Here is a 16,345-nt window from a genome sequence, read left to right on the forward strand (position 1 = left end):
CACTCAGTACTAGAGGTCGCAAACACAGTTGCCCACCAGGACCCACTGTTGGATCGCGACAACGAATTGAGCAGTGAGTAACCGCCTTGTCAGGTGTGCTGCCGAGACACTCTTGCATCTTCTTTTTGCAGTCAGAATGGAGGCTGGTATTACTGTATCTTGCCATTTCCCCAGAGAAGCTGAAATTGGAGACTTATGACAGAAGTCCCCAGGATTACAAATATGTGACCCGAAGAGTGCGAACAGCACCCCTCATCCAATCTCAGAACCACCAATTGCACCCTCTTAAATAATAACAAACAGAGGGGTGTTATAAAGTGCTTTATAAACGTCAACTTGTTGGACTGTCACAACAACCAGGGCTCTAGCGAGGCCAGAGTCGCACAGCTGGACATGCCAGAACACAGATGTGAACCCAGAAAGTCTGGACCCTGCCCCGCATCCTCCACTCTCCAGCACTGCTGATAGTCAGAGCAGTGAACTTCACTTAAGTCCCTGGAACCACCCTCTCTGAGGTAGATGTCTGGTGAGACCCCTCCCTCCCTTGCTCCCAGCCCCAACTCTGAGCCACTGAATGAAGCAACCTTCCCTCCTCAGTCAGTCAGCTCCCCAGGGGTCAGGTTGAGGCCAGACATCATTAAATGAAAACCATGTCTTTTCCTGGCTTCTTCTCTTCCTGGGCCTGCTCGACCCTCAGTCCTTCATCTCAAACAAGGCTTGTCTTCAGCAGCCCGCCTTACCACAGATCATCTGTCCAAAGAATGACCCAGAAGTCTGCGTCTCCTTTTGACCCAAGGAGTGTCATGGCTGCAGAGCTTATTTCTGCCCTCCCTGCCAAAGATGGCAAAGTTTCTGCTGCCACAGAACCAACTCCTCCCCGGGGGACCAAGCTCAAGTCAACACACATACATCTACTGTGGCAGGCTCCTCCCGGGTGAAGCCGTCACCGAAACCCTCGTCGTCCACTAGGTCTGGCTTCTGGCAGCACATGGGACAAAAGCGATTTCGAACAGCAGATGCCCGGAGCCACACGACAAGGTTCCAACGCTCTCCCGTCCTCAGGGGCCGAGCCCCATGCAGCTGGCCACCTCGGTGCAGGATACCATGGCCTACCACATGGTCCACTTCCAGGGTCTCCTTCAGGGGTGCAGGTGCCTGCAGATGGTGTGGTTCAGGCTGAGGCATTCACACCCGCCTGGGCCCCACCTGGTGGGTCTCACTCACCTGGAAGAGGCCCCCAAAGTATAGGGCACCCCCTGTGAAGTCCTTGCCCAGAGCCACATTGAGGGTGAGCTCGGCATTATCGTAGTGACAGCCCAGCTCCAGGTCCTGGCCCAGTGCATACTTGACCACAAAGGCACGGTGGCTGTCAAGGTGGCCCCCACCGTAGTCTGGGTACAGCAAGGCCATCAGAGGCAGCAGGAAGCGTTCCCGAAGCGGTGTCACCAGCGGGTCGTCTAGGCCTAGCTCGTACATCAGTACCTAGGAAGGATTCCCAGGAGCGTCACTCTGCATCCCCACATCTTTGCCAAAGACATCGCTAAGGGCAAAGGCTGTCTGCTTTCACGAGAGTTTGGGTTCAGAGTTGGGCAGCTAGCCTGCCTGTGGCACCTCAGAGGAGCCTCCCACCGGAGCTGCCCCACTCCCTAGAGTCACAAGCAAGGCCTCACCCACCCCATGGTTGTTCATGGTGTTGGGCCTTCCCTTGGGCATGTCTGACTGCTCGAAATGCTCCAGCTCCTCCAGCAGGGTCTGGCAGAACTTGGCAGAGAACACTGGCACCCGATAAATGCGCTTCTCCTCTGAAGAAGGAGGGGCAGATAGTGAACCTGGAGCTGGGATTCAGTGCCCTCAGGAACCAGCCTGTCATCTTACTGCCTCAAGCCTGTTTCCTCTGTACAATGGGGACAGTGACTTGCTGCTCTGATCCTAGCTAGATGGTCAATGAATGAGGGGATGGGTGGATTAATGAATAAATGAGACACAATACTCCAGGTAGACTGGTCCCACCGGTTCCTCCTATTTTTAGACCAGAGAGAAGAGGTGGAGCACCCAGCCTTGCCTGGCTTTGCTGCTGGATGCCTTTAATCCCAGCATTTGGGAGGCAGAGACTGGAGGGTCTCTGTGAGTTCAAGGAAAGCCTGGTTTACAGAGTGAGTTCCAGGGCAGACAAGGCTACACAGAGAAACCCTGTCTGGAACCCCTACACTACCAAAAACAAAAAACAAACAAAAAAAAAACCCACCCAGCCTCCCATATCCAAGTGTCTCAGGCTCCCCCCACCCCCACCCGGCGCCAGCTAGTGCTGGGGCCTTACCAGACACTGTCTCCAGGCGCTGGAGGAGGCCATCAAGATCTGCGCCTGGGGACGCACTGTATTCAGCTGCAGCCAGGAATTCGGGGGCCAGAGCAGCATCCTGGGAACAGAACACAGGGCAGCTGTGCAAAGTTAGCCCTCACCAGAGCAGCCTCCTCCTCAGCCAGCCCCCAAGCTCCCAGGCCGGCCTGGTACCTGCAGTGAGCTGTAGACCTCAGGCCTCGCTGGGTGGTAGGAGCAGGCAATGAGAGCTTTCCGGGCAGCTGATTCCTGTCCCAGCCTGCGGCGGCGCCCGACCTCCTGCTCAAGCTGGACGGGCAAAGGCAGTTACAAACCAGGGTCTCCCACCTCCAACGCCATTGTACACGTGAAGACACTGAGGCCCAGAAGACCAAAGTGGAGCCTAGGCTGGAGGGCAAGTCTCCCTATACTTCTGCCAAGGTCCAGTGCAGCTGTCAAGGTGACCTAACAGCTGAAATAGGGGTGATGGTCCCGACTATCTAACTCAGCTGTTGAGAAAGGGATGCTGTAGGCAATTTAGTCTTTCTCGATCTCCCTCCTGGACCAGGATCTAGGAATGGGAGTGAGTGGAAGCAGGAACAGGAAAAAGATGGATAAGAAGTCTTTCAGAAGGCTTGGTAGGGTACATTACCTCCTGCAAGAGTTGCTGGAAGTCCTTGGAGGTGACACAACCACGGCTGCGCAGAAGCTACGAGCGGAAAGACCAGTTAGCGCAAAGGACTGCGTGACCCTAGGCCAGTGAATTAAACATCTGCGAGCCTCAGCGCCTCCCACCGCTGTCACGGAGACGAGAGTGACGGGATCATCGAGAGATCTGTGACAACTTCTGTCCAGTGTGCTCCACGCGCGTGTTCTCAGCTTACTTAGGGAGCTGCCATTCGGCAGCGGCAGGCCCAGTGTCCACGCGCGGTTAGCACCATCCCTGATGTCCGGGCCCCTCCTGCACTTGATGCCGCCCCAACTCACCCACTCTACCCCACCCCATTCCCTCACCGGGCCGTAGTCACGGCGCAGCTGCTGCTCGTCCCGGAAGCGCAGGTGCAGCCCATAGCGCGCTACGTACAGGTTCTGGGAGCAGAAGCAGGCGCAGCGACAGAAGCGCCGCGGGGCGGCCGTCGCCATGGTGAAGCGGCCACACCAGCTTCCATAGCGGTACTTCCGTGTACGTCACCGCCGAGGGCGTGGCGTCGGCAGCCAAGGGGCCGCTGAAAATTCCTAACTGCAGAGAATAACGAAGACTTGTTCGCAGACCCGAGTGAAAACACTTCCCGGGCGAGGTGGTGTCCCCGGCACAGGGTACGGACGAGCGGCCCCCGATTTACCGCGGGGTGAGATGGGACGGTCACAGGACGCAGACAGTGCGGGACTCAGAGCCTTTATTTAAACGCTGCCCTGTCTCCTATTAGAAACTTCCTTGCGGAGCCTCCCGACGCAGCGTGCAAGACTGGACGGTTATGGATTCGGAGACAAGACCTCGGCGCCGGCTGTGCGGGTGAGCTCGGGTTGGGCATTCGCCGCTCGTCCCTGCCTGCCCCGCGTTGCCGCCCCCTCCCCCGCCCCCGAGGGTGTCTCCTCGAAAACTCTCCGTTACGTGTCACATCCGGCCGCTCTCCTGTAGGAAGGATGCGGTGTTGGGCGGGGGAGGGCGTGTCCGTGGCAGTCACGCCCCTCATCCCGGGCAAGTTCAAGTATTTAAAGTTTCACTGGGCGTGCGCCCTCGCCTCAGGGAGACGCACCGCTCACCGTTCACCGCTGTGAACACAGCGGGCATCCCCGAGCAGGTCTGCGGTGCGGTGTGGTTCACGGGTAACCAAAGTACCTCCAAAAGGAGGAAGTCGTGTCTCCTGGAACTGACCCCTGAACCCTGCTCAGCTTGGAATGGGCATGGAAGTGGCAACGTTCTTATCCCAGATCAGCTCCCAGCTTTTCAGCTCCCATCCCTAGAGCAAACATCGCGAAAGGTAACCAGTCTGTCTGTCATGAAACTAAGGCTCAGTAACGCAGTCAGGAGCTAGATGGGATCTAAATTGAGGAGCGTGGCCTGTGAGTGCCCTCGAGCCCTCCCACCATTGGGGTCTCTGAGTGGGAGAACCCAGTGGCGACTTCTCGTAGGGCTGCTTTGGTATGGTTTCACTGATTATGTCTCTGTGCATCTCCATGGGGGTCGCACAGTGGATGCCAGCGTGCATGGACACACCGGTGCGCCTTGTGTAGCCACATCTTCACGCTGCCATCAGTCTGTTCACACGTACCCACCGGCAATCTCCACATCTGGAAGTGTCTCCCACTGATGTCACGAACTCTCACGTATACCCCCCCACCCCCTACCTCACATAGGCGTTCACCCACATCTCACAAGATAGCACATCCATCCAGGTTCCTTTTTCTACAGCAAGCCCAGCCCTATCCTACCTGTGAAAGATACTCTGGACCTCAGTGGATGGGGGTGTGGCCTTCACAACCTGTGACTTGGAGTCTGGTCTTCCTTTCCAGCTGTGATCATCAGCACCTTTGGAGATCAGGTCCCAGTTACCTAAGTCCTCATGCTCTCCCTAGAACCATAGGGGACTACAGATGGCCCTTGATCTCTGGGCAAAGCTTACAACAGCCTGATTGGTTTGCACAGAAGCAGTGAGACTCCTACGTGTGAGTGTGCAAGGAATGCATATGAGTGTGGGCCAGTGTGCTGAGTTACAGAGTCCTTGCTTGGGCTGCCGTAACTAATTACCAAAACCTGATTGGCTTAAAACAGCAGACATTCTCTCATGATTCTGGTGGCCAGAAGTTCAAAGTCGAGCACGGATGAGCTGCAGCTTCCGTGAGGGAATCAAGCAGAACTGTTCTCCTTCACGGGGCTCAGAAGGTAGGTCAGGCTCCGCATCTTCAAGCTTCTGTGGTGTCTGGCAAGGCTAAAACTCTCCAGCCCAAAGGTTCCCAACCTTCCTAAGGCTGCCACCTTTTAATATAGTTCCTCAAGACGTGACTCCCCTCCCCAACCATAAAGTAATTTTCTTTACTACTTCATAACTGTAAATTTGCTACAGTTATGAGTCATAATGTAAATATCTGTGTTTTCTGATGGTCTTAGGTGACCCCTGAGAAAAGGGCGTTCGATCTCCCAAAGGGGTCATGAACCACTGCCCCAACCTTTATGTGACTTCATGGCTTTCTCTCCTATGTTCAGCCCTCCTGTAGGCCTGCAGTCACAGCCCAGGAGAGGCAAAGACAAGATGATCCCTGGGGTTCAGTGGCCCGCCTAGAAGAAATGAACTCTGGCTTTAGTGAGAGCCATTGAGGAAGATCTGACATGAACCTCTGACCACCACATAAAAGCGCACACATGTGCACACACACCTGAACACGCCCCAAAGAAACATTGGCTAACATTCTCAGCATTACCTGCGTGCAGTTTAGACTTTATAATTTCTATTCTTGACCCAGGAAAGTGAGTGACATGGGGGTCAGTTGGACTGGCCCATCCAAGGTCACCCAGCTTGTGAGTGGTAGGTTTGGAACTGAGCTCAAGCCTGTTCCTCAAGGGGCAGCCCAGTCTCCAACAGCATACCTCCTTTCTGATGTGAGCTCACTGGGTCACAGGGAGCCCAAAGAACAGGACTGTCAGGACCCACTTCCTCTGCAGGGACCTCTGGCACCAGGACAGCCTGACAAGAAGGTGTTTAAAGTTTCACACCTGTCTTGGTTTCTCTGGAAGCCCCCGCCATCCAGAAAGAGACCTGCTTACTCATCTCGGAGTTCATTATTGCCCTGCCCATTCTCCACCAGGAGACCCAGAATGCCCACTCTCCAGATGGCCACTGTGCCTTACCTGACTGAATTTCGTGGTTTATAGTTTGCAGGCTCAATGGGTCCATTTATCCCTTTAGATTGCCCCTCCCTGAGCACCATTCCTCCATGCAAACAGTGTCCCCATCCCCCTGCCCCAGTTCGGGCTCAATCACTAAGAGGAACAGCCGCAGAAACGTCACAGGAAGCTCTGAGTCCTGTGTCCAGTTGGGCAGCACTGACCTGGGTCTCCTGCGACCCCTCATACAAATACAATACATCTTTAATTGTGTGCGCAGTGCGTGCGTGCGTGCGTGCGTGCGTGCGTGCGTGCGTGTGTGTGTGTGTGTGTGTGTGTGTGTGTGTGTGTAGGCATGCGCGCATGCGCACAGGTGCCCTCAGCGCTGGAACTGCAAGCCGTTGAGAGCTGCCTGGTGTGGGTGCTGGGAACCCAACTCGGGTCCTTTCTTATTTATCACTACTGCATCGGGGTGCACACACACACAGCCATGGAGGTTAACAGACAGCTTTGTGGAGCTGGATTCTCTTTACATTTTGGTGCAGATTCTCAGACATCAGGTTCTTGCAGCCAGCGCCTTGACATGGTGGATCCACTTTGCCAACCCTCGAGTCTAGTCTTTGAAAGACGTATGTTCTGTGTCTAGATTCCTCTTTGCGCATATGAGTGTGCAACCGCCCTTTCCGCTATCGTTGACAAGATTCCCTTTACTCCCCTGTATTGCCTCGATTTTCTTTTCAAAGAGGCCGACAGTGTCTCTGGGTTCTCTGTTCTGTTTCACGGGGCTCTTGACTCTTCCGCCAGTGCCACGGTGTCTTGATGACTGGAATCTTCATGGTAACTTTAAAAAAAAAAAAAAGTCCTGTCTTGATATTTATTTAGTTTACAAGCGTCTTTCCTGCATATGGATTTAGATGCTACACGCATGCAGTACCCATGGGGGCCAGCAGATGGCGATGGATCCCCTGGAACTGGTGATAAAGAGGGTTGTGAGCCATCCCGTGGGTGCCAGGCACTGAACCCAGGTCCTGTGCAAGAGCAACCAGTGCTCACAGCCAGTGAGGCATCTCTCCAACCACCTCATTCCACCACGCCCCTTCATGTTCTTTCTTTTCTTCTTGCTTCTTTGTAACCCCCGGCAAGGCGAAGAGCAGCAGTAATCTATGCATACAAGGTATTTAGACATGGCAGCTTGGCGTGTTATTTAGCAAACAACAGTGGGTTCCCCACTAGGGCCTGTACTTCCTGAGCCATGTGGGCTTGGAGGCAGGATTACAGTGTGCGCGGGCTGGGTTCTAAGGTCAACCTGACACAAGGTAGAGCCATCGTAGAGGAGGGAGAGCCCGTTGGGAAAATGAGAGTCTCCATAGGATTGGCGAGTGGGTATGCCTATAGGGCATTTCCTTAATTAGTGATTGATGTCGTGAGACACAGTACACTATGGGTGGGGCCACCCCCACGCTGGTGGCCCTGGATGCTATAAAAAAGCAGGCTGAGCAAGCCGTGAGGTACAGCAGGCTGGTCCTCTGCCCTGTGCATCAGCTCCTACCTCCAGGCTGCTGCCCTGACCCTTCTCGGTGATGCTCTGTTACCTGGATGTATAAGCGGAATAAACCCTTTTCTCCAAAATTTGCTTTTGGTCATGGTGTTTCATCACAGCAATAGAAACCCTAAGACACTATGAGACATGAATTCCCTTCTGAGGATCAGGCCTCAGATTTAATTAGAAAGTGGTTGATTATCCCCACAATGGCCAGGCCGCTATTGTACCAGTGAATGCATCTTGTCCGGCACGTGGTACTCACCAAGAGATAATGCTGTGGCAGGTACCCAGCCCACTAGCCTGTGTCTGTTAACTGGGGAATTGTATTCCGGTTATTATCAGAGAGTATGTTGGTCGATTTTGTTTTATGTGTCTGTGGGGGAGCCTTTACTTCCCTTGCTTACTTAGTACTATTCTACTGTGGTTTCTTCTTTCTTGCGGCCTTCTGGATGGATTTGAATGATTTTTCTATTCATTCTAAAAAGTCCTTCCAGTATCTTCTGCAGAACTGGCTTAGTGGGATTAGGTTCATTTATTTTTAATAGCTTATCTTTAATCATGGCAAGTTTCTTATTTTTCCTTCCGTAATGTGAAGTGGAAACTTAGGGTTCTTTGGAAGGTCAGTTGTGTCGGAGGATGGATGTTCTGTTAGGGCAAACACCTGAAGGAGTCTTCCTGAGGCAGATGCAAGTGAAAGGATGTTTTCTTGTTGGTTTTTTCAAAAGTTTTTTTTATTATTATTATTATATGTAAGTACACCATAGCTGTCTTCAGACACCTCATAAGAGGGCATCAGATCTCATTACGGATGGTTGTGAGCCACCATTTGGTTGCTGAGATTTTAACTCAGGACCTCTGGAAGAGTAGTCAGTGCTCTTAATCACTGAGCCATCTCTCCAGCCCCCAAAAGGATGTTCTGCTAAAGCAAACACGTGAAAGGACACACAATGAAGGATTCTTTGCTACTGACGCACATGTGTTGATTTGCCTTAGGTTGTATAGTTGAGCTGCATTTGTTGGGACTCCATAGAGGGAAACACCAAAAATCTTTTGGTGTGTATTGTGGTTTCTTATCGCTTCCTCGGACTCTGGCTGATGGGCCGAGTGATGTCAGCTGAGACAGACTTACATGCTGAGGCAGGACCCGTGGAGGACATGTGATGTTTGGAGGGTATAAATAGGACTGGACAGTGACAGAAGCTGAGCTTGGCTTGTTTACAGAGCTAAATGCTTGTTGGTTTTGTGTCTTCCTTGATCTTTGTTTCACTGAGAGAGACACAGCTGAGAACTTTTCCTAATGTCCCTTCTGGTCCCTCCTGCTCACTAGTGCCAGTTTGGCTGAGGCCTGGCTGTCTCTGCTAGGTAGTGCCACCACTGCTGATTCATGTTTGCTATCAAGACTCTACTGACCTGGACTGCTGGTGTATCTGTGAAGTGTTTACAAGTGGATCAAGATACTGATGCTGACCTGTGAACTGAACTGCCAGTTTCCAGACAACACAGACAGGAGTTGCTCCAAAGAACTTTTCTTTTTGTTTGTTTGTTTTGTTGTTGTTTTGTTTTGTTTTGTTTTGTTTTTTGAGACAGGCTTTCTCTATGTAGCCCTGGCTGTCCTGGAACTCTGTAGACCAGGCTGGCCTCGAACTCAGAAATCCACCTGCCTCTGCCTCCCAAGTGCTGGGATTAAAGGCTGTACCACCACTGCCCTGCAGCAAAGAACTTTTCTAAACAGGTCCACTATCCTTTTTTTCCTGCTACCTCTGTAGGTGGTGGGCTAGAAGGGAGGTTAAAGCCTTAAATCTTTAAAAAAAAAAAAAATTAAAGTTGCCGGGCTGTGGTGGCGCACGCCTTTAATGCCAGCACTTGGGAGGCAGAGGCAGGCGGATTTCTGAGTTCGAGGCCAGCCTGGTCTACAGAGTGAGTTCCAGGACAGCCAGGGCTACACAGAGAAACCCTGTCTCAAAAAAACAAAAACAAAACAAAAAACAACAACAACAAAAAAAAAGCCAACCCCCCCCCAAAAAAAATAAAGTTACAATAATGACAGATAGCTTTGTTGTTACCTTTCAGAAGTTGAAATACATCATTCCAAGCAGCCTGTCAGGCTTTTGAAGTTTCAGAGAGACAATCCAATGGCCTGTCTTCCTGATGTGACCTGATGTTTCCGACTTCATGCTTTCAATATAGAGTCTTTGTTCTCCATGTGTGGCATTTGATTTCAGGATGCTAAGGGGGGCTTCTTTTCTGGTCTTGCCTCGTGTCTATCCCTGGGAGATTTCCCCAACTCGGGGAAAGTGTTATGGTTATTTTGACAATGTTTTTTATGTGTCTTTTGAACAAGATTCTTTCTTCTAACCCCATAACCTGTATAGTTAGTCTTTTTGGAGTATCACACACATCTTAGGTTCTTACTGGAACCTTATTATTATTTTAGGTTTGTCCTTGTTAGATTGCTCTGCTTCTCCACTGTCTTCAAACTCAGCAACTGTCTCCTCTTTTTTTTTTTTTAAAGATTTATTTATTTATTATATATGAATACACTGTAGCTGTCTTCAGACACACCAGAAGAGGGCATCAGATCTCATTACAGATGGTTGTGAGCCACCATGTGGTTGCTGGGATTTGAACTCAGGACCTCTGGAAGTACAGTCAGTGCTCTTAACCACTGAGCCATCTCTCCAGCCCAACTGTCTCCTCTCTTAACCCCTCTGATGCTGACATCCCCTACATAGTTTCCCCCTGGCATTTCAGAGTTTCCCCCTAGCATTTCAGAGTCTTAGCCTTGATTTCTCTGTGTTGAGCTCTTCCTTCATACCATCCACCGCCTCTTTTATCTCAGTCTTTGAACATCTGTATCATTGTTTTGAGTTCTCTGTCTGGGAGTTCCTATAACTCACTCTTGCTAGGCAGCATTGCTCTGGGTCAGCTGTTGTTCTGTTTGGTTTTGGAGGACTTAGAGTGTCTTGGTCTCCTGTTTCTCATGTTACTGTGTTGGAATTTACACTAATGGCATTAGTTCATTATTTTATTTTTCATGTAATTTTTTTAACGATATTTATTATATTCTTTCCATTGAAGTGTTTGCAGTGTTCACATGGAACTTGGATGTGACACATGGTTTAGAAGATACTTGCTCACTCCAGGAGCTCAGGGTGTCTGGTGTAAGCTCTACTAGATTCTCTGACTAGATTAACTCAGAGAGCAACCACAGCTGTTTGCTCCCCACTAAACAAATCCCACACAGACCAGTTAATCCCAGAGGCTTCGCTGACTTCAGTAACTGTTGGAGCATGAACAGCCAAGGGCTGTGTGGAGTACTTTCTGATTTTAATGAATAAGATTGGGAGTGGGAGGGAGGAGTGAGTAGGGTGGCTGATGGGAAAGACTGAGTGTTAAAGAGACCTTGAAAAGAAAAATGGTCCGGGCGGTGGTGGCGCACGCCTTTGATCCCAGCACTTGGGAGGCAGAAGCAGGCAGATTTCTGAGTTCAAGAGTTCGAGGCTAACCTGGTCTACAGAGTGAGTTCCAGGACAGCCAGGGCTACACAGAGAAACCCTGTCTCAAAAAAACCAAAAAAAAAAAAAAAAAAAAAAGAAAAGAAAAACGGAGGTGAGGAAAGTAGTGAGAGGGGAAGCAGCTCCCCCAGACTCTAGAGACGGTTAAAGCTATGCAAGGGTATAATTAAGTAGTAAAATGGCCGGCAGCATAGATCGCAAGCTGCACAGATCGCGGGTTCAGAGCACCAGCTGCTCTCCTACAGGATCCGGGTGTGGTTCCCAGCACCCACATGGTGGCTCACAACTGTCTGTAACTCTACTTCCAGGAGATCCAAGGCCTCTTCTGGCCTCCGCAGGCATCAGGCCTGCAAGAGGTGCATAGACGTACATGAAGGCAAAACACCCATACTCATAAGAATTAAAGAGTAAGGCCGAGTATGATGGCACACGTCTTTAATCCCAGCACTCGGGAGGCAGAAGGAGGTGAATCTCTGAATTCAAGGCAAGCCTGGTCTACAGAGAGAGTTCCAGTACAACCAGGGAGAGAGAGAGAGAGACACAGAGACAGAGACAGAGACAGAGACAGAGAGACCTTGTCTCTAAAACCAAAATAGGTAGATAGGTTATAGATAGATGATAGATAGATAGATAGATAGATAGATGATAGATAGATAGATACATAGATAGATACATAGATTAGATAGATAGATAGATAGACAGACAGACGGATAGATAGAAAGATGGAGCTGGAAAGAAGGAGCTAGAAAGATGGTTTGCAGTTAAGAGCACTGACTGCTCTTGCAGAGAACCCAAGTCCTGTTCCCAGCATCCAATTGGGCAGTTCACAACCACACGTAACTCCAGCTCCAGGAGAGCTAATACTCTCTTTGGTCTCCTTGGGCACTGCACTTGGGTATGCATCACACACACACACACACACACACACACACACACACACACATATCACACACTTTTTTTTAAATAAAAAGGAGGGATAAGAATGAGAGATGACATAAAAATACGAGAGGAGAGATGAGGCGTGGGGTCCTGACAGACAGACAGACATGGACAGACAGAGAAACAGAAACAAAAGTAGCTGGAGCCATCTGTGCAGGAGTGGAGATTGAACAAGAGAAAAGAGGGCACAGAAGATACACAAGGTGTGACATCAGCACACCCTGGCTGACCTGACAGGTGAAGCTTCCAGCTCCCCCACCCTACCCCAACTCTAGTAGGTTTTAGTGATCCTGTGGCAGAGAGGAGATCAGGAGGCCCTGGTCTCTGGATTCTGGGGTGTAAGGGGAGTGTTCTAAGCCTGTTCCTGGTTCTGTGGGACTCCTGCCATCCACAGTAGGATTTCCAGTTCCTGCCAAGTCCAGCGAATGTGGGGAGCATACATTCTAAAAATGTATAACAGTTTCCGAGGGATGGTACATAAACGTCATTAGCGACTTTGTTGTTTGTCCAACAGCTTTTTATAATTTGTGTTATTTTGAGGCAGGAGCTCATGTACCCCAGAGTGGGTTTAAATGTACAATATGGCTAAGGATGACCCCGCTTGTACCTCCTGAATGCTGGGACCACAGGTGTGTGCCACCAGGCTTAGCTCCGTAGTCTCGCCCCCCCCCCCCCCCGTCCCTTCTTCTCTCTGTGGGATGAGTCCATTTCATTCTAACCCAGGCCCAATGTGTTACTGTCAAGTCTTTAGGGCTACCTTTTTTGTTTGTTTGTTTGTTTTTTGAGACAGGGTTTCTCTGTGTAGCCCTAGCTGTCCTGGAACTCACTCTGTAGACCAGGCTGGCCTTGAACTCAGAAATCTGCCTGCCTCTGCCTCCCAAGTGCTGGGATTAAAGGCATACGCCACCACCGCCTGGCAGGGCTACCTTTCCTATTTTTTATCCATGTTTGGAGAGAAATTCTGTCCTAGAATTCCCAAGAAAAGTACTAAATTTTACTTTCTGAACCCATTCCAGTGTTGTAAAGTGACCACAGTATTCTCCCACTTAAAAAGATGTTTTATTCTTATGTGTATACATGTTTCTACTGCATGTATAGCTGTGCACCACTGTGTGCTGGCCCAGGGAGACCACTACAAGGTATCAGGTCCCCAGGAACTGGAGTTACAGACAGTTGTGACCAGCCATGTGGGTGCAGGGAACGGAGCCTGGGTCCTCAGGAAGAACAATGAGGGCTCTAACCAGTGAGGAACCATGTTTCCTCATTCAGTAGCAACTTTACTGAGACACACTTCGTGCATGGTGGAACTCATTTGTTTACAAGGGAATTCAGTAAGGTTTGCTTTATTTATAGGTTTGCTGAATTATGTGGCCGCTACTGCAATCAGTAAAACATCTCTCACCCCGCCACAAAAGAGATGACCTATTTCATGCTGCAATCATTCACCCAGAGGTTCTGAGTCCACACTTACCTGAGTCTGTTTCTATAACTACACTGGAGGTGGCTTTACATCCCGGGGCTGAGTGGACAGGATGCCAAAAAGGAACCTCTTTCCAGGTGCGGTGGCACACTTTAGTCCCAGGACTCTGGAGGCAGAGGCAGGTGGAGCTCTGGGAGTTCGAGGCCAGCCTGGTCTACAGAGTGAGTTCCAGGACAGCCAGGGCTACACAGAGAAACCCTGTCTCAAAAAAAAAAAAAGTACCTCACTACAACAACAGATTATGGAAAGGGATACAGGTTTTGGAAACCTGCCGTTGGTGGAGGGAACAAGCTATGCAGAGAGCCTATAAGAGACCGGAGAAGTTGCAAGCTTGAGACGCAGAAGGGAAGCCCCTGTGTAGAGACACAGCAAACCCCACATGTCCCCCACCCACCTTTACAGCTTCTTTTTATTGATTTCTTACATATTTTATATGTGTGTATGTGTGTGTGATTTCCTGTGTGCTCTCGTGCGTGAATGAAGGTGGCGGTCACATGACAGCTTGCTGCAGTTGGTTCTGTCCTATCACCATGAGTCCCGAAGACTGGACTCACCTCAGGCTTGGAAATGCCCCACAGAGCCATCTCCGTGGCCCTGACAGTTCTTGCTAATATCTCTCAGTGCTATCAGATGTATCAAGGTTCAGAGCCATCCCAGCCACATCACTTAAGTATACCCAAGCATGGATGACAGCTCACAAAGCTGGGAATTTGGAACTCACTGCACAGCCTACAGGTAGCACAGCAGGTTGGAGTGTCCTTTGCAGGTAGATCAGCTGGTCTCTGCCTCTTCCAGAAACCTCTCTGCTGGTTTCATCCTCTTCTACACAGCTCACTGGTCTGACAGTAATTCTCAGTGATCTTTACTGCTTGTATGCTGCGTTGGGATGGGGAGGGGCAGGGCATAGTAGATCTGGTCAGTTTCAGGAACTTCCTTAGCAATTTGAGTTGTTTCCTTTCTGAGCTTAACAAGCTTCCCTATAGGATGGAATGTCTCAGCTCCCTTTAGAACAACCTGTTATGTTAGCTTCTTGTGTCTTGAAGAGCTTCTCCATTTGGTGGAAAACTTTAAACAGGAGGAAATGGCTGTACAACAGCCAAGGGCTGTCATGGCAGGCCTGGCCACCTCAGACCCTTGCAGTTCTGCAGTGCTTATCACACAGTACTCAGTACTTCTTGCACAGTCCTGCAGTGCCCATCCCACTTTCCCTCCAGTATGAAAACAGGCTCAGAGTCACTGTACCCAGGTCACACAGTGAACAGGATGTGGGCCTAGCTGAGCCACTCAAGACACTCCCTTCTGATACAACCACTCGTCCTTGCTTTTAACACAGCTTCACTTACTGGGTGTGGGTAGTGGCCTCATACCTCTTTGTAAGCCCCATGTGTGTGTCTCCTCCCTGCTCCCAAGTGTTCTTCTGATAGATGCCTGTCTAATTATTACCCCAGTTCCTGATGGACGGACATTTCGTTTATTTCCAGCCCTTTGCAATCGTATCTGTTTGCCAACCGAATCTTAGCTCCCGTTCATGCATCCACCAGTAAAACAAGTTCCTACTGGATGCCCCCTCAAAAAAAAAAAAAAACACCTCAAACAACAACAACAAATAGAACACTTTTAAAATCTGAATGCTTCCAAATTGCCTTCCCAGGAGACTGTCCCGTGGGACCAGCAGTGCCCATCTTCGATTCAGAGCGCAGTTGAAGTCTCTGAGGATGGGTGGGTGTGGGACGAGCTCTTTGAAGGCTTAGCTCACGGCCCACTTAAATCCTACAAACCACACAGACACCTTCTATTCCGGGAATGGTCAGGCTCTCCCTACCCAGACCCACTGAACTCACTCACGCTCCCCCGCTGAACTCACGCTCCCCCCACCCCCGTCCTAAAATGCACCCTCATTCTCTTACTGCTAACTCTTTTCTTTCTCTTTTTCATTTGAGGCCTTTCCAGATAACATTGTCCCAAACCATTTCAACCCCATCCCTGGACTTTATTTTGCTTTTTTTTTATGCCATTCTGGCACAGGAGCCTGGGGCCTCATGCATGTTAGGTAAGCCAGCACCCTGCCACTGAGTCCTGGCCCCAGCCCAGGCTTCTTTACTGCATCTACTGCTACCTGCCATTTTCTTCCATGCTTTCTGGTGCGTTTCCTGCCTCCTCTGCTCTGCTCTGTCTTGCCCACTGCAGTATTTTTAGCATCCAGTAATCACACAGAGCATAGTCATGTCCCAGTTAGGGTCCCTGTGGCTGTGATAAAATACCATGACCCAAAGCTACTTGGCGAGGAGGGTTTGTTTCAGCGTGTAGCTGACAGTCCATCATGAAGGGAAGGGAAGGCAGGAACTCAAAAAGCAGGAACCTGGAGGCAGGAGCTGAAGCAGAGGCCGTGATGGAGCGCTGCTTACAGGCTTGCTCCCCAGGGTTTGCTCTTAGGAACCAGGATAGCCTCCAGGATGACGTAACACCGCCCACAGTGGGCTGACCTCCCACATCAGTTACCAATCAAGAAAATGTCCCCACAGGCTTGCCTATAGGACAGTCTAAAGGAAGCAGCTTCTCAACGGAAGCTGCCAGGTGACAGCTTGTGTCAAGTTTACAAAACCATCACTGTTGCTTCAATCTTTTTTTTTTTAAACTTGGCCTTTAATAAGAATTTTTAAGGCCGGGCGGTGGTGGTGCACGCCTTTAATCCCAGCACTTGGGAGGCAGAGGCAGGTGGATTCTGAGT

The 16,345-nt window shown here is 50.3% G+C and overlaps 1 protein-coding gene across 5 annotated transcripts; it reads right to left on the reverse strand.

The window, feature by feature from the left end:
• Nucleotides 1–306: 306 nt before the first annotated feature.
• On the reverse strand, nt 307–3,466 carry Ogfod2 (2-oxoglutarate and iron dependent oxygenase domain containing 2). Of its 5 annotated transcripts, XM_028765955.1 has the most exons (8): nt 3,332–3,460; nt 2,970–3,026; nt 2,513–2,626; nt 2,318–2,417; nt 1,675–1,802; nt 1,225–1,482; nt 910–1,155; nt 307–750 (listed from the first exon to the last, which is right to left on the reverse strand). In XM_028765955.1, exons 1-8 carry the CDS (start codon nt 3,458–3,460, stop codon nt 724–726), a joined length of 1,059 nt encoding a protein of 352 aa, XP_028621788.1. In that variant the 3' UTR covers nt 307–723. The 5 variants fall into 5 exon arrangements, with proteins under 5 accessions (XP_028621788.1, XP_028621789.1, XP_028621790.1 ...); XM_028765956.1 differs by having other exon boundaries at nt 307–1,155; nt 3,332–3,466; XM_028765957.1 differs by lacking the exon at nt 1,675–1,802 and having other exon boundaries at nt 3,332–3,448.
• Nucleotides 3,467–16,345: the final 12,879 nt, after the last annotated feature.

This window comes from Grammomys surdaster, unplaced genomic scaffold (assembly GCF_004785775.1).
Source record: "Grammomys surdaster isolate TR1022 unplaced genomic scaffold, NIH_TR_1.0 166, whole genome shotgun sequence".
Taxonomy (NCBI): Eukaryota; Metazoa; Chordata; class Mammalia; order Rodentia; family Muridae; genus Grammomys; species Grammomys surdaster.